Source organism: Tursiops truncatus, chromosome 2, assembly GCF_011762595.2.
Source record: "Tursiops truncatus isolate mTurTru1 chromosome 2, mTurTru1.mat.Y, whole genome shotgun sequence".
Lineage (NCBI taxonomy): Eukaryota > Metazoa > Chordata > Mammalia > Artiodactyla > Delphinidae > Tursiops > Tursiops truncatus.
Window position 1 is genome coordinate 10,714,800 of NC_047035.1, and position 23,460 is coordinate 10,738,259.

General features: G+C 45.3%; 2 protein-coding genes across 16 annotated transcripts in view; one reads left to right on the plus strand and one right to left on the minus strand.

Annotated features, from left to right (window-relative positions):
* Positions 1–14,861, minus strand: LOC101334165 (interferon alpha-inducible protein 27-like protein 2). 14 transcript variants are annotated; one of them, XM_073800089.1, is made up of 8 exons: positions 14,768–14,835; positions 10,591–10,613; positions 10,175–10,300; positions 9,628–9,777; positions 8,862–9,075; positions 1,995–2,024; positions 809–970; positions 1–258 (listed from the first exon to the last, which is right to left on the minus strand). In XM_073800089.1, the coding sequence occupies exons 3-8, from the start codon at positions 10,211–10,213 to the stop codon at positions 50–52; spliced, it is 804 nt and encodes a 267-aa protein (XP_073656190.1). In that variant the 5' UTR covers positions 10,214–10,300; positions 10,591–10,613; positions 14,768–14,835; the 3' UTR covers positions 1–49. The 14 variants fall into 14 exon arrangements, with proteins under 14 accessions (XP_073656190.1, XP_019774149.2, XP_019774134.2 ...); XM_019918590.3 differs by lacking the exon at positions 14,768–14,835 and adding an exon at positions 14,113–14,753 and having other exon boundaries at positions 10,175–10,296; XM_019918575.3 differs by lacking the exon at positions 14,768–14,835 and adding an exon at positions 14,113–14,753.
* DDX24 (DEAD-box helicase 24) overlaps positions 14,859–23,460 on the plus strand; it is a 19,662-nt gene continuing 11,060 nt past the window's right edge. For both annotated transcript variants that reach the window (XM_033850677.2, XM_033850678.2), the window contains exons 1-3: positions 14,859–14,965; positions 15,571–15,668; positions 16,274–16,981. In XM_033850677.2, the coding sequence (XP_033706568.1) occupies positions 16,279–16,981 (703 nt within the window). In that variant the 5' untranslated portion in view covers positions 14,859–14,965; positions 15,571–15,668; positions 16,274–16,278. The remainder of the gene's footprint in view (positions 14,966–15,570; positions 15,669–16,273; positions 16,982–23,460) is intronic.

Sequence of the window (23,460 nt, forward strand, 5' to 3'; positions counted from 1 at the left end):
TGAAGGTCACAGCATTTCTTCTTTATTTCCTGTGCTTCTTTGAAGGATTTTAGGAGGCAGAGGACTTGTCATTTGGGGGACTGACATCCTGAGGCCCTGGAGGGTCATCTCCAGCCCGGGAGCCCCTCTCTGCTTCAGTACTGGATCCTGGTGGAGGAGAGGAAGGGGCTTTCTTTTTTCTACCCCACAGCCAGGCCCCAAGAGCTGACCCAGCCGAGCCCAGGATGATGTTGGATGACATGGAAAGTCCGGCTGCCCCTGGGAGAGAGGAGGGGGTTAGAGCACAAGGGGACAGGCAGCCCCGGCAGCTCCCGGCAAGACTGGGGAGGTCAGAGAACCCAGGACCCACAGGAGGCCCAAGACCCAGACATCCCAGTCCTGTTCCCTCCTCTACTTCCTGAAACCCCAGGAGGTCTGCTTTGGGGAGGGGCTGCTGCCCATGGCTGCCCGAAGAGGAGACACGCACTCTGGCGGTGACTCCACCAGCGACAGGACAGACCCTCTGAGAAATGGCACAGGGTCTCTGCCTCTCCCTCCCCAGCACGAGGCTGGGCCCAGCGAGGCGAGGGCCCTACGCAGGTTTGCAGGGCTGATGGGGAACGCGCACCTGCTGCGCTGCACGCCCCCAGTGCCCCCAAGCCCACCCCCAACCAGAAGAGGGGACAGTGCGGGAGACTCAAAGGACCAGGGACATTGATGCCCACGAAACTGGAGGAAGCAGACAGGCCCTCCCTCCGGCTTAGCCTCTGGCCTGAATCCTGTGCTGCTGTGTCACACCCTCCCCGCTTCCTCCCGCCCAGACACTTACCCACGGACTGGAGAGTGGCCACGAGGCTGCCGGCGGCAACTCCGCCCCCATTGGCAATGGCGGCCGCTGACATCATCTTGGCCGCTAAGGAGGAGGCTGCGATTCCTGCCCCGGTGAAGCCCATGGCGCCCAGCACCACGGGCACAGCCCCCACGGCCACGGCTATAGCGGGAGAGGAGCTTTAGGGTTGGCCACAGGGGACAGACTCCCCAGTTCTCCCTGATACCTTCCTGAGGGGGATGAGGTGAGGGGTCCACGTCGCTCTCGTGAGAGCCACGGGGCCTGAGGCAAAGGAAGGCTGTAGAAGTGGACACGAGTGCACGGGGCCCTGCCGAGAAGCTGGATCCCAGGCCTGTGCATTTCTCTGTTTTGCTGTGGTCCTGGAAGGCTCACCTGTCCTCCCTGTGCCTCAACTGCCCTTGTGTGAAATAAGATGAAAGGAGCAGTGGTCTTCAAGCGCCCCCTTTTGGCAGGGAAAATAGCGTCTTTCCCCCTATCACAGGGCCCACAGAATAAGGACAGAGCTGCTCTTCTGAAGAGGTGCTGGGGTGGCGGCTTCTGCCCTCTGCCCTGCAGCTGCCTGTGGGCGTCCCCCCCAGGGGTCCCCTACATCTCCAGAGAGTGCAGTCATAGAACTTTCTGCAACCAGGAAACGTTCCGTATCTGCACTGTCCAACACGCTGGCCGCCTGTAGCCAATGAGCACCTGAGACTGTGGCTGGTGTGACAGAAATGTTTTCATTTTCTTGAATTCTGGCCACCGTGTTAGAGGATGCTGGCCAGGGGCACAGCTGGAAACCTCTGGGCTCACGGGATAAGCTAGAGGGTTTGTAAAGCAGTCCGAGGAATCCCTACAGCTCAGCTAACACATCCCCTACAACCCTCTGGAGGTACCACTGGCCCTGCTTTCTGGGCAGGAATCATGGGTTGAGACAGATTTAACAACCTGCCTGGATCACACGGTTTGCACTTGGGAGAAGCTGAGATCGGACCTGGGTGCTTTGAATGGCTTTGCTTCGGTTCCTTCTTGGCAAGGTTCTTGTCACCTCGAGTGTTCCAACTCTGTCCCCTGCCCACTGCACCCTTACCCACCTATGTCCTGGGGCTCAAGGCAATCTTGGGCTTGGTCAAGGCCAGGTGGTCCCAGGGTCAGATGAGGGCTTGAGTTTCTTCCCAAAGAGACTCACCTCCTCCAATCATGGCTACAGAGGCCATACCTGGAGACAAAAAGCACCCCCATGAGTGCATGGCACTGGCCTCCCCCTGCACCCCCGCTGCTGCCACAGTGGGAGGGGGTTCCCTGGAGTTGGGATCAGAGAAGAGAGCAGCCCCTGCCTGGCCTCTTCCTGCTTTTCCTGAGAAGTCTGATTTTCTGAGAATGCAGAGGGGGATGGACGAGCGTCTGGAGCTCTGTTATGCTCCAGATGGCGAGGGGCACCTGCCTTGAAAAAGTTTCATGCTGCTCTGTGACGTCAATACATTTGGTATCATTTTCTCAAAACAAAACAAAATCAAGAAAAGCATGCTATTTTCATTTGCGATGGAATAAATTTGACTTTTCTGGTCTTTCCCTCTTCCAGACACCCTATACCCTTCTCAGGCTACAGTTGGAGTGAAAGCCCCCCGTCCTCCAGGGCTCAGCCTACTTGTCACTTTCTGCAGGAAGCATCTCTAATTCCCCCACCAGAAGGGACCCTGCTTCGGTTCCTTCTTGGCAAGGTTCTTGTCACCTCGAGTGACAAGAACCTTAAATAAGGTAAATAATTACCTTAAATGTAAATGGATTAAATGCTCCAACCAAAAGACACAGGCTCGCTGAATGGATACAAAAATAAGACCCACATATATCCTGTCTACAAGAGACCCACTTCAGACCTAGGGACACATACAGACTGAAAGTGAGGGGATGGAAAAAAATATTCCATGCAAATGAAAATGACTGCTTCCTGCCAGTCATTGCCAGGAAGACACTGGAACTCACCAAAAAAGGTGCCCCACATCCAAAGACAAAGGAGAAGGTGCCCCACATCCAAAGACAAAGGAGAAGGTGCAACGAGACGGTAGGAGAGGCGCAATCACAATAAACTCAAATCCCATAACTGCTGGGTGGGTGACTCACAAACTGGAGAACAGTTGTACCACAGAAGTCTGCCCTCTGGAGTGAAGGTTCTGAACCCCACGTCAGGCTTCCCAACCTGGGGGTCTGGCAACGGGAGGAGGAATTCCTAGAGAATCACTCTGAAGGCTGGCGGGATTTCATTGCAGGACTTTGACAGGCCTGGGGGAAACAGAGACTTCGCTCTTTTTTCCTTTTTTATAAATTTATCTAGTTAGTTATTTTTGGCTGCGTTGGGTCTTCGTTGCTGCAGGCAGGCTTTCTCTAGTTGTGGCGAGCGGGGGCTACTCTTCGTTGCAGTGCGCAGGCTTCTCATTGCGGTGGCTTCTCTTGTTGTAGAGCGTGGGCTCTAGGCGTGGGCTTCAGTAGTTGTGGCACGCAGGCTCAGTAGTTGTGTCTCACAGGCTCCAGAGTGCAGGCTCAGTAGTTGTGGCACACGGGCTTGGGTGCTCCGCGGCATGTGGGATCTTCCTGGACCAGGGATGGAACCTGTGTCCCCTGCATTGGCAGGCGGATTCTTAACTGCTGCGCCACCAGGGAAGTCCCAGAGACTTCACTTTTGCAGGGCACACACAAAGTAGTGTGCATATCGGGACCCAGGGGAAGGAGCAGTGACCCCAGCGGAGACTGAACCAGACCTACCTGCAACTGTTGGAGAGTCTCCTGCAGAGGCAAGTGGTGGCTTTGGCTCACTAAGGGACAAGGACACTGGCAGCAGAAGTTCTGGGAAGTACTCCTTGGCGTGAGCCCTCCCAGAGTCTACCATTAGCCCCACCAAAGAGCCTGGGCAGGCTCCAGTTTTGGGTCACCTCAGGCCAAACAACTAACAGGGAGGGAACCCAGCCCCACCCATCAGCAGACAAGCAGAATAAAGTTTTACTGAGCCCTGCCCACCAGAGCAACACCCAGCTCTACCCACCACCAGTCCCTCCCATCAGGAACCACAATCACAGAAGCTAGACAAAATGAAAAGGCAGAGGACTTTGTACCAGATGAAGGAACAAGATAAAACCCCAGAAAAACAACTAAATGAAGTGCTTTCCAGAAAAAGAATTCGGAATAATGATAGTGAAGATATCCAGGACCCTGGAAAAAGAATGGAGGCAAAGATCGAGCAGATGCAAGAAATGTTTATCAAAGACTTAGAAGAATTAAAGAACAAACAAACAGAGATGAGCAATACAGTAACTGAAATGAAAACTACACTAGAAGGAATCAATAGCAGAATAACTGAGGCAGAAGAACGGATAAGTGACCTGGAAGACAGAATGGTGGGATTCACTGTCGCGGAACAGAATAAAGAAAAAAGAATGAAAAGAAATGAAGACAGCCTAAGAGACCTCTGGGACAACATTAAACGTGACAACATTCGCATTATAGGGGTCCCAGAAGGAGAAGACAGAGAGAAAGGACCCAAGAAAATATTCAAAGAGATTATAGTTGAAAACCTCCCTAAAATGGGAAAGGAAATAGCCACGCAAGTTCAGGAAGCACAGGGAGTCCAATACAGGATAAACCCAAGGAGAAACACGCCAAGACACATAGTAATCAAATTGGCAAAAATAAAGACAAAGAAAAATTATTGAAAGCAGCAAGGGAAGAACAACAAATAACATACAAGGGAACTCCCATAAGGTTAGCAGCTGATTTCTCAGCAGAAACTCTACAAGCCAGAAGGGAGTGGCATGATATACTTAAAATGATGAAAGGGAAGAACCTACAACCAAGATTACTCTACCTGGCAAAGATCTCATTCAGATTCGACGGAGAAATCAAAAGCTTTACAGACAAGCAAAAGCTAAGAGAATTCAGCACCACCAAACCAGCTATACAACAAATGCTAAAGGAACTTCTCTAAGTGGGAAACACAAGAGAAGGAAAAGACCTACAAAAACAAACCCAAAACAACTAAGAAAATGGTAATAGGAACATACATAGCGATAATTACCTTAAATGTAAATGGATTAAATGCTCCAACCAAAAGACACAGGCTTGCTGAATGGATACAAAAATAAGACCCACATATATCCTGTCTACAAGAGACCCACTTCAGACCTAGGGACACATACAGACTGAAAGTGAGGGGATGGAAAAAAATATTCCATGCAAATGAAAAGCAAAAGAAAGCTGGAGTAGCAATACTCATATCAGATAAAATAGACTTTAAAATAAAGAATGTTACAAGAGACAAGGAAGGACACTACATAATGATCAAGGGATCAATCCAAGAAGATATAACAATTATAAATATACGTGCACCCAACATAGGAACACCTCAATTCATAAGGCAACTGCTAACAGCTATAAAACAGGAAATCGACAGTAACACAGTAATAGTGGGGGACTTTAACACCTCACTTACACCAATGGACAGATCATCCAGACAGAAAATTAATAAGGAAACACAAGCTTTAAATGATACAATAGACCAGATAGATTTAATTGATATTTATAGGACATTCCATCCAAAAACAGCAGATTACACTTTCTTCTCAAGTGCACATGGAACATTCTCCAGGATAGATCCCATCTTGGGTCACAAATCAAGCCTTGGTAAATTTAAGAAAACTGATATCATATCAAGCATCTCTTCCGACCACAATGCTATAAGATTAGAAATCAATTACAGGGAAAGAAAACAAGAAACACAAACACATGGAGGCTAAACAATACATTACTAAATCTCTTCACCAAGAGATCAGTGAAGAAATCAAAGAGGAAATTAAAAAATACCTAGAGACAAATTACAATGAAAACACGATGATCCAAAACCTACGGGATGTAGCAAAAGCAGTTCTAAGAGGGAAGTTAATAGAAATACAAGCCTACCTCAAGAAACAAGAAAAATATCAAATAAACAATCTAACCTTACACCTAAAGAAACTAGACAAAGAAGAACAAACAAAACCCAAAGTTAGTAGAAGTAAAGAAATCATAAAGATCAGAACAGAAATAGATGAAATAGAAACAGAGAAAATAATAGCAAAGATCAATAAAACTAAATGCTGGTTCTTTGAGAAGATAAACAAAATTGATTAACCTTTAGCCAGACTCATCAAGAAAAAGAGGGAGAGGACTCAAATCAATGAAATTAGAGATGAAAAAGGAGAAGTTACAACGGACACCACAGAAATACAAAGCATCATGAGAGACTACTATGAGCAACTCTATGCCAATAAAATGGACAACCTGGAAGAAATGGACAAATTCTTAGGTATAACCTTCCAAGAGTGAACCAGGAAGAAACAGAAAAATGGACAGACCAATCACAAGTAATGAAATTGAAACGGTGATTAAAAATCTTCCAACAAACAAAAGTCCAGGACCAGACGGCTTCACAGATGAATTCTATTAAACATTTAGAGAAGAGCTAATACCCATCCTTCTCAAACTCTTCCAAAATATTGCAGAGGAAGGAACACTCCTCTTCATTCTATGAGGCCACCATCACCCTGATACCAAAACCAGATAAAGATACTACAAAAAAAGAAAATTACAGACCAATATCACTGATGAATAGAGATGCAAAAATCCTCAACAAAATACTAGCAAACAGAATCCAAGAACACATTAAAAGGATCATACACCACGATCAAGTGGGATCTATCCCAGGGATGCAAGGATTCTTCAATATATCCAAATCAATCAATGTGATACACCATATTAACAAATTGAAGAAGAAAAACCATATGATCATCTCAATAGATGCAGAAAAAACTTTTGACAAAATTCAACACCCATTTATGATAAAAACTCTCCAGAAAGTAGGCATAGAGGGAACCTACCTCAACATAATAAAGGCCATATATGACAAACCCACAGCAAACATCATTCTCAATGGTGAAAAACTGAAAGCATTTCCTCTAGGATCAGGAACAAGAAAAGGATGTCCACTCTCACCACTATTATTCAACACAGTTTTGGAAGTCCTAGCCATGGCAATCAGAGAAGAAAAAGAAATAAAAGCAATCCAAATTGGAAAAGAAGAAGTAAAACTGTTACTGTTTTCAGATGACATGACACTATACATAGAGAATCCTAAAGATGCCACCAGAAAACTACTACAAGTAATCAATGAATTTGGCAAAGTTGCAGGATACAAAATTAATGCACAGAAATCTCTTGCATTCCTATACACTAACAACGAAAGATCAGAAAGAGAAATTAAGGAAACAATCCCATTCACCATTTCAACAAAAAGAATAAAATACCTAGGAATAAACCTACCTAAGGAGGTAAAAGACCTGTACTCAGAAAACTATAAGACACTGATGAAAGAAATCAAAGATGACACAAACAGATGGAGAGATATACCATGCTCTTGGATTGGAAGAATCAATATTGTGAAAATGACTATACTACCCAAAGCAATCTACAGATTCAATGCAATCCCTGTCAAATTACCAGTGGCATTATTTACAGAACTAGAACAAAAAACCTTAAAATTTGTAGGAGACACAAAAGACCCCGAATAGCCAAAGCAGTCTTGAGGGAAAAAAAACAGAGCTGGAGGAATCAGACTCCCTGACTTCAGACTATACTACAAAGCTACAGTAATCAAGACAATATGGTACTGGCACAAAAACAGAAATATAGATCAGTGGAACAGGATAGAAAGCCCAGAGATAAACCCACATACCTATGGTCAACTAATCTATGACAAAGGAGGCAAGGATATAAAATGGAGAAAAGACAGTCTCTTCAATAAGTGGTGCTGGGAAAACTGGACAGCTACATGTAAAAGAATGAAATTAGAACACTCCCTAACACCATACACAAAAATAAACTCAAAATGGATTAGAGACCTAAATGTAAGACCAGACACTATAAAACTCTTAGAGGAGACATAGGAAGAACACTCTTTGACATAAATCACAGCAAGATCTTTTTTGATCCACCTTCTAGAGTAATGGAAATAAAAACAAAAATAAATTAATAGGACCTAATGAAAATTAAAAGCTTTTGCACAGCAAAGGAAACTACAAACAAGACGAAAAGACAACCCTCAGAATGGGAGAAAATATTTGCAAACGAATCAATGGACAAAGAATTAATCTCCAAAATATATAAACAGCTCACGCAGCTCAATATTAAAAAAACAAACAACCCAATCCAAAAATGGGCAGAAGACCTAAATAGACATTTCTCCAAAGAAGACATACAGATGGCCAAGAAGCACATGAAAAGCTGCTCAGCATCACTAATTATTAGAGACATGCAATCAAAACTACAGTGAGGTATCACCTTATGCCGGTCAGAATGGGCATCATCAGAAAATCTACAAACAACAAATGCTGGAGAGGGTGTGGAGAAAAGAGAACTCTCTTGCACTGTTGGTGGGAATGTAAACTGATACAGCCATTATGGAGAACAGTATGGAGGTTCCTTAAAAAACTAAAAATGGAATTACTACACGACCCAGCAATCCCACTACTCAGCATATACCCACAGAAAACCATAATTCAAAAAGACACATGCACCCCAATGTTCACTGCAGCAGTATTTACAATAGGCAGGATATGGAAGCAACCTAAATACCCATCAGCAGATGAATGGATAAAGAAGATGTGGCACATATATACAATGGAATATTACTCAGCCATAAAAAGGAACGAAATTGGGTCATTTGTAGTGACGTGGATGGATCTAGAGTCTATCATACAGAGTGAAGTAAGTCAGAAAGAGAAAAACAAATATCGTATATTCACGCATATATGTGGAACCTCGAAAAACCAGTTTACAGGGCAGAACTAGAGACACAGTTGTAGAGAACAAGGGGGGACAGTGGTGGGGGGTGTGCTGGTGGGATGAATTGCACGACTGGGATTGACATGTATACACTAATATGTATAAAATGGAGAACTAAGAAGAACCTGCTGTATAAAAAAATAATAAAAGAGAATTCAAAAATTCAAAAAAAAAAAAAGAGAGAAGTCACCCTGCTTCCTCTGTGTGTCCTGCCTTGTGGCTGGAGCCCCTGGCACCACGGGGCAGAGCATGCCTGGACCATGTCGAATTGCTGAGAGCTCTTGGGGCTGGCAGGGACATCTGACAGCGGCAGGGACTGGGGTGCTGGGGCAGCTGGGACAAGGAGTTCCGGAGATTTCAGGAGTTGCAGGAGTGAGCTCAGCCAGCTCCGCACGAAGAGGAGCCTTGGTCCCAGGCAAGGGAGAGAAGGTACGAAATCAGCCTCAGACCTCGTCATTTCTTGAAGGCTGCAGCTCATGGCTCACCATCACCTCTCCCTCCATCAGTACCCCTGACCTGTCTTGAGGGTTTCCGTTTCTGCACAGATGATATTTCCAACAAACTGGCCTTGAAGTTCTCACGCCTCACTTCCAGGGATCTTGAACTCTATGCCACACACACCCAAGGTCATACACTAGGCCCATGCTGCCCACTATAGGAACCACTAGCCATGTGTGCCATGTAAATCTTAATTAAAATGAAATAAAATTTAAAACTCAGTTCCTCAGTCCCACGGCCCACATTTCAGGGACATGTGGCTAGTCCACATGCGGTTCCTCTGATTCTAGAGCATCATTGATTTCATCTCTCATGTATACTGTGCCCTTTTTCTGACAATGTGAGTGTCAGAGAGATTCTATCAGGAAGGTGGGCCTGACACTGACAACTCAGAAGGCTGAACTGAGCAGTGGGGAGTTGGGTGAGGGCCCGTGGATTGATGCTCAGGGATCAGTTACCTGCGTAATGGGCGAAATTGCTTCCTCCAGCCTTGGGTGGGTCTCTGGGGTCAGAGCCAGATCCATCTGGCCCTTGGGGTGGCCCCTGTGGTGGCTTCCCAGGAGAACCATCAGAGGCCTGGTCGGTTGACTGGGAAGGTTCATCCTCCTCTGGAAAAAAAAAAAAAAGAGGAGGGGGAGCTCCCAGCGGGGTGGGCAGCTGAGGGACCAGAGGCCCCACACGGCACCCTCGACCATCTCCCGAAACTCCCAAGAACTCTGACGTTGGGAGGGGACCTCAACGGCAGCTGTGCTAAGAGGTGACAAAGATGCTTGGAGGTGAACCCAAGGAGAAGACAGAGAGAGGGAGACCCAGCACCAACGCGGAGCTGGCAGATTCCAGACTTCACAGAGCAGGAGTCTGAGGCCCACGAGGTTAGAGACCTGATGGGGCACAGTGCACCTGGTGGCAGGTCCAGGCCAGAACCTAGAAGACCCCCTCTGCCCTCGTTCAGGCACCCCAAGCCCTGGGCCACCCCACCCTCTGGAGCTTCCCTAGAGCACTCACCATCAGAGGGATATTCCTGCGGGCTGAGCTCAGTGGCATCTCCTTCCCCGCTCTCTATGGCTTTAGCTGACATCTTGGAGGCAGTGTGGGAACACCAGGTGCAGAGCCAGGGACACCACTATCTTTCTGAGAAACAGAGTATGAAAATCGGAAGTGCTCTGCCTGATTTATGATGGACTGGTGGGGGGAGGGCAGGGGCACCTCTCTGTTGCCCCAGCCTTGCCCTCTGTCCTATAGGAGCCTGTGGGCACTTCCATCTCTGCCCATACTGCCTCCTTGGTTATCCATCTCTGCCCCACCCACTGCCCGGCCAGCCTAAGTCCTAGGGCTTCAGAGTGACCTGGGTTGATACAAGACTGGAGGTACCCAAAGTCTCCCGGTAAAGGTGGGCTCAAGCCCCTTCCCAGCACACTCACCTCTGGTCACAGTGACAGCTGCCCTGGATGGAAGCAGAGAAGTAAATGTAATGATAGCACCTATTTTGTGAGTGCCTATGTGCGTCCAAACTAAGGCACGTCAAGGGTAATTCACTTGCCAACGGTCACAACTAAGGATTCCAACCCACGCACTGGTCAGAAATCATGCTGTTAACCATCAACCCATACTGCCTCCTTGGTTATTACAGATATGAGATTAGGGCTCTGTGGCATTTGTCAGCCAAGGTAAAATGTTTTGGGCTATAAATTTGTAAATCATGGCAGGCAGGGGAAGGATGATCTCATACAAAATAAAGTTCACAAGAATTGCAGTCGAGTTTTATAAAAAGGAGGACTATGGATTTCTCACATATCCAAGAAGGGATTTTGAGAGGGAAAATAATGCTCCCGCAGAATGACTCACCCACGCAGGCCTCATCCTTGCATTAGCATGCCGAGGTGAGTTCTACCTGGCACCAAACCTGGGAAGAGATAGACTCACTTCCTCCTTGGGCTTTTGGGCTTAGACGTCATGCAGCATGGAGGGGATGGAAAAAGATATTCCATGAAAATGGAAACCAAAAGAAAGCTGTAGTAGCAATTTTCATATCAGACAAAATAGATTTTAAAATAAAGACTCTTCCAAGAGACAAAGAAGGACACTACATAATGACGGAGGGATCAATCCAAGACGAAGATATAACAACTGTAAATATTTATGCACCCAACATAGGGACAACTCAATACATAAGGCAAATGCTAACAGCCATAAAAGGGGAAATTGACAGTTACACAATCATAGTAGGGGACTTTAACACCCAGCTGGTGTCCTCGGCAGCCTCACTACCTGCAGAACTTCTGACACTGCTCTTCCTTCCCAGACAGTGACCTCCCAGGGTAGGCAAGGGCATAGGAGGTGGGGAAGGGGAGAGCGCGACAGGACTCTGCTTCCAGATTAGTTCCCTAATCTCATATCTGTAATAACCAAGGAGGCAGTATGGGTTTTATTTTTTATTATTTTATTTATTTATTTATTTTATTTTTATTTATTTATTTATTTTACTTTTTATTTTTATTATTACATTTACTTCTTTCTGTTCTTTACCCCTAGTGGATTAAGTCTCATGAAAAGCGTAGATTTGTCTGTCTTATTCCCCTGGGTCAGGAGCTCAGTAAATATTTAAAAAAAAATTTTTTTTGATGTGGACCATTTTTAAAGTCTTTAATGAATTTATTACAATATTTCTTGTTTTATGATTTGGTTTTCTGACCGCGAGGCATGTGGGATCTTATCTCCCCGACCAGGGATCAAACCCGCACTCCCTGCATTGGAAGGCGAAGTCCTAACCAGTGGACCGCCAGGGAAGTCCCAGTAAATGTGTTTGGAATGAAAGAATGAATAAGGAGAAAAAAGGGGGAAGTGAGAATCTCAGTGTGAAGCTGGGGGGAAAAGGAGGAGCAGGAGATGAAAGAAGGGGCAGAATCAGGGCTGGAAGAGGGCTCTGCTTGGAATATGCTTGAATGTCCTGGGAAATGAGGCTTTGTCCCTCGTGCAAGACAAGGACATGAGGGACCAGACCTAGGACCTGTCTGTTCCCCACCCCCACCCCTGCTTAGCTTTAGGACAACAGCCCCAAACAGCTCAGCAAAAACTGCTCCCGTTTTCCCTGGGATACTGGGTGGCACTGTCCATGGGACACAGAGGGGAGAGGTTTTCAGAGCAAGGTTGCAGGAGCCCCTCTTCTGTAGTGGAACAACTGAGGACATGGAAAGGAGACGTGACCCATGAGCCACCCCCCACCCCCCCAGCAAACTGGGGGCTGGCGAATAAGCCAGAACTGCAAACAGTCCTGATTGCTTTGAGCCCCCCCGGCAAACCGGGGGCCTGCGAAGAAGCATTGAGTGCTTTGGGCACTGATCCATGAGATGTCCTCAGTCTAATCAGAGTGGTGGGAGCGCAAGGAAGTGTCCTTGTGCTACTTCAGTATAATCAGAATAATGGTGGGAACTCTGTGCTGCTTTGCGCTCAAGGACGAAGCACGGCAGGTTCTCACGAAAGCCAATTATTGCTTCTATAATTAATAAAAACATAGGTTGCTGCGTTGGCACTTCTGAAATGTTAAGAAAACAAGTCTTAAAGTGTAAACCTAGATAATGCTTTAATAAAAGCTACCACAGCAGGACAGACGGCGCTGTTTTGCCTGAGCGAGCGGCAGCCCTCTACTGCTGCGCTTCGGCACCATTCATCTCGTGTGATGAGCTTACTTTCGGCCCTGTCCTAAGATAAACTGCAACATTCTTCCTCGTCACTTGGTATCCAATCTACTTTCCTGGCGGAATTCAAGGCATGAGAGGCAGCCCCCTCCTGGAGAAACAGGCCTGTTGGTTTCTGTGAATTTCCTGTCACTAGAAGACACATAGAAAGACAACCTATGGAACAGAAGAGACTGGTACCATCAGACCACATGTGACATTAAAAACACCACAAACAAGGGTAAGGGACACGTAATCTACTGAGGGGGGAAAATAACCCACAATACCCTTTGCATCATTAGAATCCCCAATGTAAAGAAAGTTCTTATGAAACAATTTTTCAGAAGAACTGTCTTTAAAAAGGAACTCAGACTAGAAGAGGTGGTTCCTAAAAAAAGAATTATACATGGCCAATAAATATTTGAAAATGTGTTCAATCTGCTAATACTAAAAATAATTTTTAAAAGAGAAAACTCTGTGTGTATGTGTGTGTGTGTGTTCCATGCACCTGCTAGTCAGGGTTTGGCTGCAGATAGCAGAAGTCACTCCAGGTAACTTAAGCAGAACAGGTTTTTTGGGTTGTTTTGGTCGAACTCTTGGGGTTCTGGGCGCCTGGGTCCCTCAGTGATGACGGCTGGGCAGGGTTTGGGGACCTGGCCCAGAGGGCGCCACCAGCTGAGATCTGCCTCCTTAGCAGGGCCTGGGCACTCGCGGGAGAACCCTGACTGGGCGCTGGACTAAGGGTCCCGGGCAGGGTAACCTGTCTGCACAGAGACCCCCTCCTCTTAAGCACTGCCTGGACCTCGGAAGGTGAAAGTTGTGCCTTGGGACCTTGCCCTTCCTTGTCAGAACAGAGAATAACATTTGTTTGGTGGAGGTTTACAGGAACATGGTGACCGTGACCTGACCTCAAGAACAAAGGATGTGACACCCAGAAGTTTGCAAACACTAACCACGCCCCTCCCTCACCCTTCCTATAAAAGGGCTTTGCTGAAAGCTTGGGGAGTTCTGGGTTTTTAAGGCATGAGTCACCCGTCTCCTTGCAGGGCCCTGCAATATACCTTTCTCTGCTCCAAAATGACGTTTTGGTATTGTTTGGCCTCACTGTTCGTCAGGCACACAGACTTGCGTTCAGTTACATGACCTCTTCCTTGGGTTTGATAATTTGCCAAAAGGCTCACAGATCTCACGAAAGCACTTTACTCACCATTACTGATTTATTACAAAGAATATTAAAGGATACAAATGAACAGCCAGATGGTAAAGTACCTATGAGGAAGTCCGGAGCACAGGAAGTGCAGTCCCCGTGGACTTCAGGCGCCAGGTGGGCGCAGACTATGCCACCCAGGCTCTTGGGGACACACTGGCAAGTTCCTCCAAGAAATGAGTTGAGCTGTGTCCCATGGTGGCTCCGGGGTGGTGGGGAGGCTCACTCGACCTAAGCTTGGTGAATTCCCCCGTTGTCCTTTAGGACTTCCCAAAGTCACCGGACATAGAGACAGTGTATGGGAAAGGTTTCCCAGATGGTCTGGTGATGCCCACCTCGAAAAACAGAGTAACTACCGTGAAGCTGATTTCTCTGCATATAACAAAGGACCCAGTTTAGCTTGATTATTGGAGGCAGCCCGACCTTCCCCAACCATCAGTGAGCAACAGGCGAGGCATGAAAACCTAGCGAAAACAACACCTCCAATACAGGCTGGTTGAGTTGTAAATTAAATGCTAAAACTTTTGCGAGGCTCCAGGCATACAGCCAGTACGTAAACAGCCACTGCACTAAAACCAAAGCAAGAATACAAGAATTTACGTTCCCATACATGAGCTAGAACAGAGCCCCTTCAGAGGAAGTACGGCGGGCTCCACCTGTTGCTCCCGCTCCCTAAGCCCGAGAGGAGGACCTATCAGCGCGGCCCCTTGCACTCACCGTCTGCGCTCTTGGTACCCGCACTGCGGAAGCCCGCCGCGCGCAGCGAATTAAGTGCGGGGTCTAGAATGGGGGCGGGACTTCCTTCCCAATGCGCACGCGTGCGTGGGCGCAAGCCCCTCCCCGGAACTGCGGTGGACGCTGCCGAGGAGGGCTGGTGCGGCAGTGTCTGAGGCGGTCAGTCGGCGTCCCTACACGGTGAGTACCAAGGCCGGAGCCGGAGCGGGGCCGGGGCCGGACCCGGCACCCGAGAGGAGCTGGAGGCGGCCACCCAGCGCGGGTCTCTCCAGGCCGTTGGGTTCTCGGGACCAGAGAGGGCGGCCGCCGGCCTCGTCAAGCGGCCTGGCCGACCCTGCGCCGGGGTCCCCTCGGTTTCTCAGCTTCGTGAGCCGGTTCGTGCCTGACACGAGGCGCCAGCGCCGGGCGCCTGGCCGGGCGCCAGGAGGAGTGACCCCCTCCTGCTTGCTCTGCGGGTCGCAGTCCGCGTCCTCGCCCCCATGTGCCTCCCTCCTCCCCCCCCGTCGTTGGTCCGGGTTGCTTGTGATCGCGGCGTAGCCGATGCTGGGGGTGAACCTTCGTTGCGCTCTGGCTTGCTTTGCCGTCGGGGTGCCATGCTGAGCGGTTCTGGACCTGCGTCATCTTTTTGTCTTCGCGTGACGTTCCAAGGAGACACAGACCCTCATCATCCCCATTTTCCAGACGAGGAACTGAGGCTCACAGTGATTAATACGTGCACCCCAGACCCAGAGCTGGCCAGTGACGGGTTCAGATTTGAACCAAGATTTCCCTTTGTCTTTCCACAGGATCTCGTCTTCTCGGCCTTTCTGAAAAGGGAGAACGTGGCTCGAGTTCCAGTCTGACGACTTGTGCATAGATCACTTGTTTTTAAATCACTTAAAAGGTAATGAAAAAGCTGGTTGGGTTTTAAGCCATTTGGCAAAGGCCAGAGTCGTGGCAAAGGCATCTGCCCTCTTGGGGCAAGGCTTAAGAAGGAAGAAAGCTCTGTGCACTCTTAATAAAGCTGCCCTCCTCACCCACCCTCCAGCGACCCCCCGCAGATACTTACTCAGCCTTCAAGATGGCTTGGGTGTGGCAGGCTTCACCCTCCGTGCTTTACATAATGTTATTTATTGCAGAGAACATTTTGGGACTTAGCTAGTAAACCCCTCCCCCCTTTTTAAAATACGAGAACACTGAGGTTCAGAGAGGATTAAGCAGGACCTGCCAAGGGCACACGAGCAGTCAGTGTTGAATCTGGAATCCAAACCAGATCTAGCTCATACGTCTTTGCTACACCTCCTGTGTCCCCTCTGTTGCAGACCAAGCTGCCCACTGTGTGAGTGCATTTCTTTCCTTCTTTGATCTTCTCTAGCTGGCGGCATCACCATTAGAGCCATCCTTGTGTGCAGGGCCTGATACTCTATAGGCTGCTTAGAAAATACTTGTTGCCTCAGAGCCCTGTGCTTCTCAGTTGCCAATCTAGTGGAACATTTCTCTCCTTTTCAGCAACCATGAAGTTGAAAGAGAAAAAATCGAGACCAAAGCCATCAAACTATGGCAGAATTCAGAGGAAGGGCATCAAAGTTGTGGGAAAATGGAAGCAGGTGAAGATTGACCCAAATATGTTTGCAGACGGACAGATGGATGACTTGGTGTGCTTTGAGGAACTGACGGATTATCAGTTGGTCTCCTCTGCGGAGAGTTCCTCCAGTCTCTTCTCAAAGGAGGAGCCCAAGAAGAGAAAGGCACAAGCTGTTTCGGAAGGAGAGTCTACCTCCTCAAAGAAAAAGATGAAGTTGAAGAAGAGTAAAGATGTGGAAACTGAAGGAACCAGTGCCCAGAAAGTGTTTGAGGGCAAAGATACTGAGCCAGGGCCCCAGGGAGATGGCACAGTTTGTCCTGATCTAGAGGTAGGGGAGATGGCATCAGAAAGCCCGGCCCAGACGGTTCCAAAAAAGAAGAACAAGAAAGGGAAAAAAACCTCAGAGCCTTCCCAGGGTACTACTCCAAAGGCGCCCAAAAAAGCAAAGACCTGGATGCCTGAAATGCATGATCACAAGGCAGATGTATCAGCTTGGAAGGATCTCTTTGTACCCAAGCCAGTTCTCCGAGCGCTCAGCTTCCTAGGCTTCTCTGCCCCCACACCAGTCCAAGCTCTGACCTTGGCACCTGCCATTCGTGACAAACTGGACATCCTTGGGGCTGCTGAGACAGGTAAGGGCATCCTTACCTGGCGGCCAGGGCAAGATTGCTTCTGGATTGAGCTTGTGGCTGCTAACAGGCTGGTTGGTTGGGAGCATGACCACAAAAGCACTGTTGAGTGAAGGTTTTTAGAAGTCAGCTAGCTCTGGGTTGAAATAGGCCATGTGCTGATTGGTGCCCTAGGCAGATCACTTTATTTCTCTGAGCCCTGCAGACCCTATTATAAAATGGAGATAGACAACTGCAGTACCTCCTTCTTTTGCTATGTGGGTTAAATATAAATGCCTACTAAATTTCTACATTTACACAATAGTAAACTAGTAACAAAAACAATAGTAAACTAAAATTTACACATACATTGTAAGTGATCTGCGAATGGTAGTTTTTTTCCAGGTCTTGAGCCTTTTCTGAATGGCTCAGAGGTAAAGTAGGGCTAATAAGATCAGCCCTCTGGAGAGGTCGATCTTCATTAGTATCAGGAAGAAGTGCCTCGTTCGCAAGAGTTGTCCAAAGATAAAAAGGGCTGCGTTGGGAGTTGGTGGGTTTATTGGCATTGGAAGGATTTGAGTTTGTGTAACCATTGGGTGGATTTTGTAGGCAGATTGGGGCAGGAGGTGACTGTTGCGACTAGGCATTGCTTAAAGCTCCCTCATTCCTTGGGCCACCTGAGACTTTGTGAAGCAATGACAGGTACACTCACCCTGGGGAGACTAAACTACTGATGGGGGAAGGAGCAATACAAGCCTGGAGCTATTAGTCTAACTTGACCAGCAGTAGCCAATAGAAATATATACGTAATGTGAGCCACATATGTAACTTAAAATTTCCTAGGAGCCATATTAAAAAAGGTTTTTAAAAAGTGAAAATTAATTTTAACAATATATTTAACCAATTACATAACATATTTTAGTACGCAATGAACGTAAAATTATTGAGATATTTTACATTCTTATTTTTATACTGTTTTCAGACTCTGATGTGTATTTTCAAGTTGCCGCCCATCTCAGTTTAGAGTAACCACGTTTTAAGTGCTTGACAGCGGTATGTGGCTGGTAGCTACTATATTGTATGGCATAGAATTGTAACCAAAAGTGGGGTCCAGCTGCTCGCCGCTCAAAAGCCAGTAAAGAGGCCAGGTTGGTGAAAGGAAAGCTTGCTTTATTTTGGATGCCGGCAACGGAGGCGGGGGGTGGCGGGGCGGGGGGTGCTTCTGTCTGAAGGCCGACTCCCCCACCCCCCCCAACCAGTGGGCAAGAGCTTTTATAAATGGAGGGGAGGGGGCCGCAACAGAAACAGCACAGTCGGCTGTTGACAGTCACCTTGAAATTGGTCATTGATGGTCTGACCAGCATCGTCTTCATTGTTTTAAGTACAGTTGATCTTCAGTTCCAGGGTCGGTTTGTTTCCATTTTCTTGAGGCCAGTTCTCGGAATGGCAGCTTATGTCATGGCTACAGTCTGGTCATCATGTAGTTAACTTTTTCCACCTGGTGGGCGTTTTATCTGTAGATACACAGAGAGTATCTACAAGACAGCTCACAGGATATGGCTCAGAATATTATCTATAGCCCTTGAGAAGGAACTGAAGGTCCTTAGCTATGCTTATTGACTAAACTATTATTATTTAGTCTTGTCGGACTGCTTTCCTTTGCTTCTGCATTTTCTTACTTCTCTGATTAAACTTATTCTTTGGCTGAAGTTTTTCCACAGACAAAATGCAGGCAGAGGACATGGGCGGGAAGGACCATAGAGTCCTGCTCCATTTCAGAGCTGGACCATGTAGACCAGCGGTCCCCAACCATTTTGGCACAGGGACTGGTTTTGTGGAAGACAGGTTTTCCACGGAAGGGGGTAGGTGGTGGTTTCAGGATGATTCAAGTGCATTACACTTATTGTGCACTTTATTTCTACTATTGTTAGTTACATTGTAATATATAATGAAATAATCATACAGTTCACCATAATGTTGACAGGAGGCCGAGCTCAGGGAGTAATTTGAGCGATGGGGAGCGGCTGTAAATACAGATGAAGCTTCGCTAACTGGCCGGGCCGCTCACCTCCTGATGTGCGGCCTGGTTCCTAAGAGGCCACAGACCGCTACTGGTCCATGGCCTGGGGGTTGGGGACCCCTGATCTAGACACTTTGTGCCTTGGATTTCTGGAAGAGTGGTCAGGAAACTTGAGGTGAGGTCCTGTATAAGAGTCATGAAGATGGAAGAGGGAGGAATCCCCAGGAAAGGGGATGGAGGTAACAGTAATAGCTTAGAACATTTATTTAACATTTAAAATACGTCACGCCCTGTGTTACATGCATGAACTCAGTTTCTGAAAACCACCCTGAGGTAGATTCCTTTATTCCATCTTACTGAAGAGGAAACTAGGCCTCACAGAGGGTAGACAGTGTCCCTAAAACTGCCCCACTGAAAAGTGGTAGTGCTTGAATAGTTCTAGGCTAGGTCTATGTGCTGTTAAGCATTCTGCTACACTACTTTGGTCGGTGCAGAGAGGCCTGGAAGTCTGTTTCTGGAAGGCAGAGGAGAGACGTGAGCCACTTTGGCTAGAGATTGACATTTGGATTTATACCACAGCTCCTATCAGGCTATTTCTGTGGAATGCTGTGAATCCACAGGTCCAAGTCTCAAAGAGTTTTGGGGCTGTGGGCAAACTGCTGCCAATGCAGATAATGAATATCCATCACCCCCAAAAGATGTTTGGGCCCCTTAATAAATCCCTCCTTCCCTAGGCGCCCCTCCTTGTTCATCCCCAGGTAACCTCTGATAGTCTTCCTATCGCTATGAATTAGTTTGCATTTTCCAGAATTTTAAAATGGAATCATACAATATGTACTTTGGGGAGGGAGAGTGTCTGCTCTAGCTCAGCATACTTTGAGATTCAGCCATGTTACTGCAAATACCAATGGTCCATTTCTTTTTATTGATGAGTAGTATTCCACTGTATGGATATAGTGCAGTTTGTTTATCTTATCTATTGATGGATAGTTCTGTTCTTTTTAGTTTTTGGCATTTACAAGTAAAACTATCATAAATATTGGCGTAAAAGTCTTTGTATGGATATATGCTTTGATTTCTGTTGGGTAAATACCTAGGTGTGGAATGGCTAGGTCTTATGGTAAATGTAACTTTTTAGGAGTTTTCCAAAGTGATTGTACCATTTTACATAATCACCAGGTTATAAGAGTTCAGATTGGTCCATGTCCTTGCCAGTACTTGGTGTGGTCAGTCTTTAATTTGATTTAGACTTTAAAAATTTTAGTGATCTTTCCTTGTGGCTTTCATTGGTATTCCCCTAGTGACTCCTTGAGCAGCGTCTTTTTCCGTGCCTAATTGTATCCGTATTATCTTCTTTGGTGGTGTCTGTTTAGTTCTTTTGCCCATGTTTTAATTGGGTTGTGGTTTTCCTATTATTGAATTCATAATATATTCTAGATACACCTCCTTTATCAGATATGTGATGTGCATTTTTTTCTCCCAGTCTGTGGCTTATGTCTTCATTCTCTTTACAGTGTCTTTCGAAGAGCAGGAGTTATTTATTTTGATGAAGTTTAAATGATCATGTTTTCTTTTACAGATGTGCTTACCTAAGAATCCTTTGCCTAACACAAGATCACAAAGATTTTCTCCTGTATTTTCTTCTAAAAGTGTTACTAGTTTTAGGTTCTGTGTTTCAGTCTGATCCTTCCTGTGTTAACTTTTATGGGGAGAAATACAGATCAAAGGTTTTGTTTTGTTTTGCACGTGGCTATGTAATTATTCCAGCACCGTTTGTTGAAAAACTACTTTCTCCACTGAATTGCCTTTGCATCTTTTTTGAAAATCAGTGACCATATAGGTGTGGGTCTATTTCTGGAGTCTTTTCTTTTCCATTGATTTATTTGTCTATCTTTACTGTTTTCCCAGTACCTCACTATGCTGGATACAGTAGCTTTAAAATCAGGTAGTATAAGTCCTCCAATTTTGTTCTTTTCAAAAGTTATTTTGGCTGTTCTAGGCCCTTGGCATTTCAAGGTGAATTTTAGAGTCAGTTTTTCAATTTCAACCAAAAAGTCAGCTGGTATTTGGATTGGGATTGCCTTGGTCATAGAGCCAACTGAAGACATGACATCTGGACAATATAGAATCTTCCAGTCCATGAATGTGGTATAGCTCTTCTTTTTTTTTTTTTTTTTTTGCGGTACATGGGCCTCTCACTGTTGTAGCCTCTCCGGTTGCGGAGCACAGGCTCCGGACGCGGCTCACGGGCCCAGCTGCTCCGCGGCATGTGGGATCTTCGCGGACTGGGGCACGAACCCGTGTCCCCTGCTTCGGCAGGCGGACTCTCAAGCACTGCGCCACCAGGGAAGCCCTCCATTTTTTTTAGGTCTTCAGTTTTCCTTAGCAGCGCTTTGTAGTTTTCAGTGTATGCACATGTATTAGATTTATCCTTAAGTATTTCATATTTTTGATGCTTTTGTAAATGGTAATTTAAGATTTCCTATTTCTGATGCTAATAAATAGAAATCTGCATATTTGTATGTTGATCTTGTATCCTGCAACTTGGTACCATCAACTGGTTTCTTGAAGATTACATAGGATTTTCTTCAAAGATGATTATTCATCCAGTCTGGATGCCTTTCGTTTACTTTTGTCTTATTTATTGCACTGGCTAAAACTCCAGTACAATTGGAATTGAAGTGGTATAGTGGACATCATTGCCTCGTTCCTGATCTTTGGGGAAAGATATTCAGTGTTTCATCATTAAGTGTGATGTTAGCAGGTTTTTTCCTATTTGTCCTCTATCAGGTTGAGAAAATTCTCTTCTGTTTCTAGTTTGCAGAAAGATTTGTATCAGGAATGGTTACTGTATTTTTTTAAACGCCTTTTCTGCATATATTGAGATATATGTTTTTTCCATTTTCAGTTTGTTGATAATGGTGATAAACTGAACTTAGTCGCAGTGTATTATTTGTACATTGTTGGATTTGATTTGCTAAAATTTTGTTGATGGTTTTTGAATTTCTGTTAATGGGATATTGGTTTGTAGTTTTGTCTTGTAATGTCTTTGACTGGTTTTGGAATCAGAGTAATGCAGGCCTCAGAGTGAGTTGAAGTATTCCCTTCAATTTTCTGAAAGAGTGTGTATAGAATTGGCATTTTTCTTCCTTAAGTATTTGGTAGAATTCATCTGTGCTTGCCCTTTTCTGTATAGGATGGTTTTTAATTATGAACTTAATTACTTTACCATATTAGAAATATTTTTATTTTTTCTTGAGTGATAGTTTTCTGCTTGCAGTTCAGTTAGTTTTTGTTTTGTGAATGTTGAAACCCTGTTATTAGATGCATAAATGTTTAGGACTATTGTATCCTCTAAATGAGTTCACTTTTTTCATTAAGAAATGGCCCTCTTTTTCCCTGAAGTATTCTGTGTTCTAAAATCTCCTTTGTCAGGTTATTAATGTAGCTTTTCCAGCTTTATTTTGACTAATGTTAGCATGGTGTGTCTTTTTCCATACTTTTTGTACTTTTGTCCTATTTATATCTTTATATTCAAAGTGAGTTTTTTATAGGCAGCATATAATTGGGTCTTGCTGTTTAATCCAACTATCTTGTCTTTTAATTGTGTTAAGGTCATTTACATTTCATGTGATTATTGATAATGGTTGGGTTTTAATCTGTTTTGCTATTTGTTTTCTGTTTCTCCCAGCTATTCTTTATTCCTTTGTTCCTCTTCTACCTTCTTTTGGATTGAATATTTGTGATACCATTTTATCTTTTTTATAGTCTTATTAGCTATAACTCTTTGTTATGTCCTTTTGGAGGTTGCTTTTGGGTTCGCAGGTGATGTCTTCAGTATATTATACTCTACCTTCAAATGATAATATACTACTTTATATATACTACAAGAATGTTAGAAGAGTATATTTCCATTTTTTCTTTGCTTTGTGCTTTTTGTTTTATACTTTATATGTGTTAGAAATCCCCAAACACATTTTCATTATTTTTCCTTTAAATAGTTATTTTTTAAAGAAGTTTTAATAAGAAAACGACTTTTTATATTTATCCATGTGACCGTTTCTGGTACTCTTCATTCCTTCGTGTTGATCCAGATTTTCAGCCAATATCATCTTTTCTTCTACACGAAAGACTTCCTTTAATATTTCTTGTATACCAGGTCTGCTGATGATAAATTCTTTCAGCTTTTGTATACCTACAAAAGTCTTTATTTTGCATTTTGTTTTGAAAGAGATTTTTGCTAAGTGTAGAGTTGTAGATTGTCAGATTTTTTTCCCCAGGTCTTCAGATAAAGATGTCATTGCACTATTTTATAGCATTTGTTGTTTCTGATGAAAAGTGCTGTTTTTCTTCTCTGAAGTTTTATGAGTTTGTTTTTGCTTTCTTTCTTTTTTTTTTTTGTTATAGTTCTTGCTTATAGTACCTCGTTCCTGAGAGATGCTCATTTTCCTCTGAAAATTATCTGTGAGAGTTCTTTGAGGTC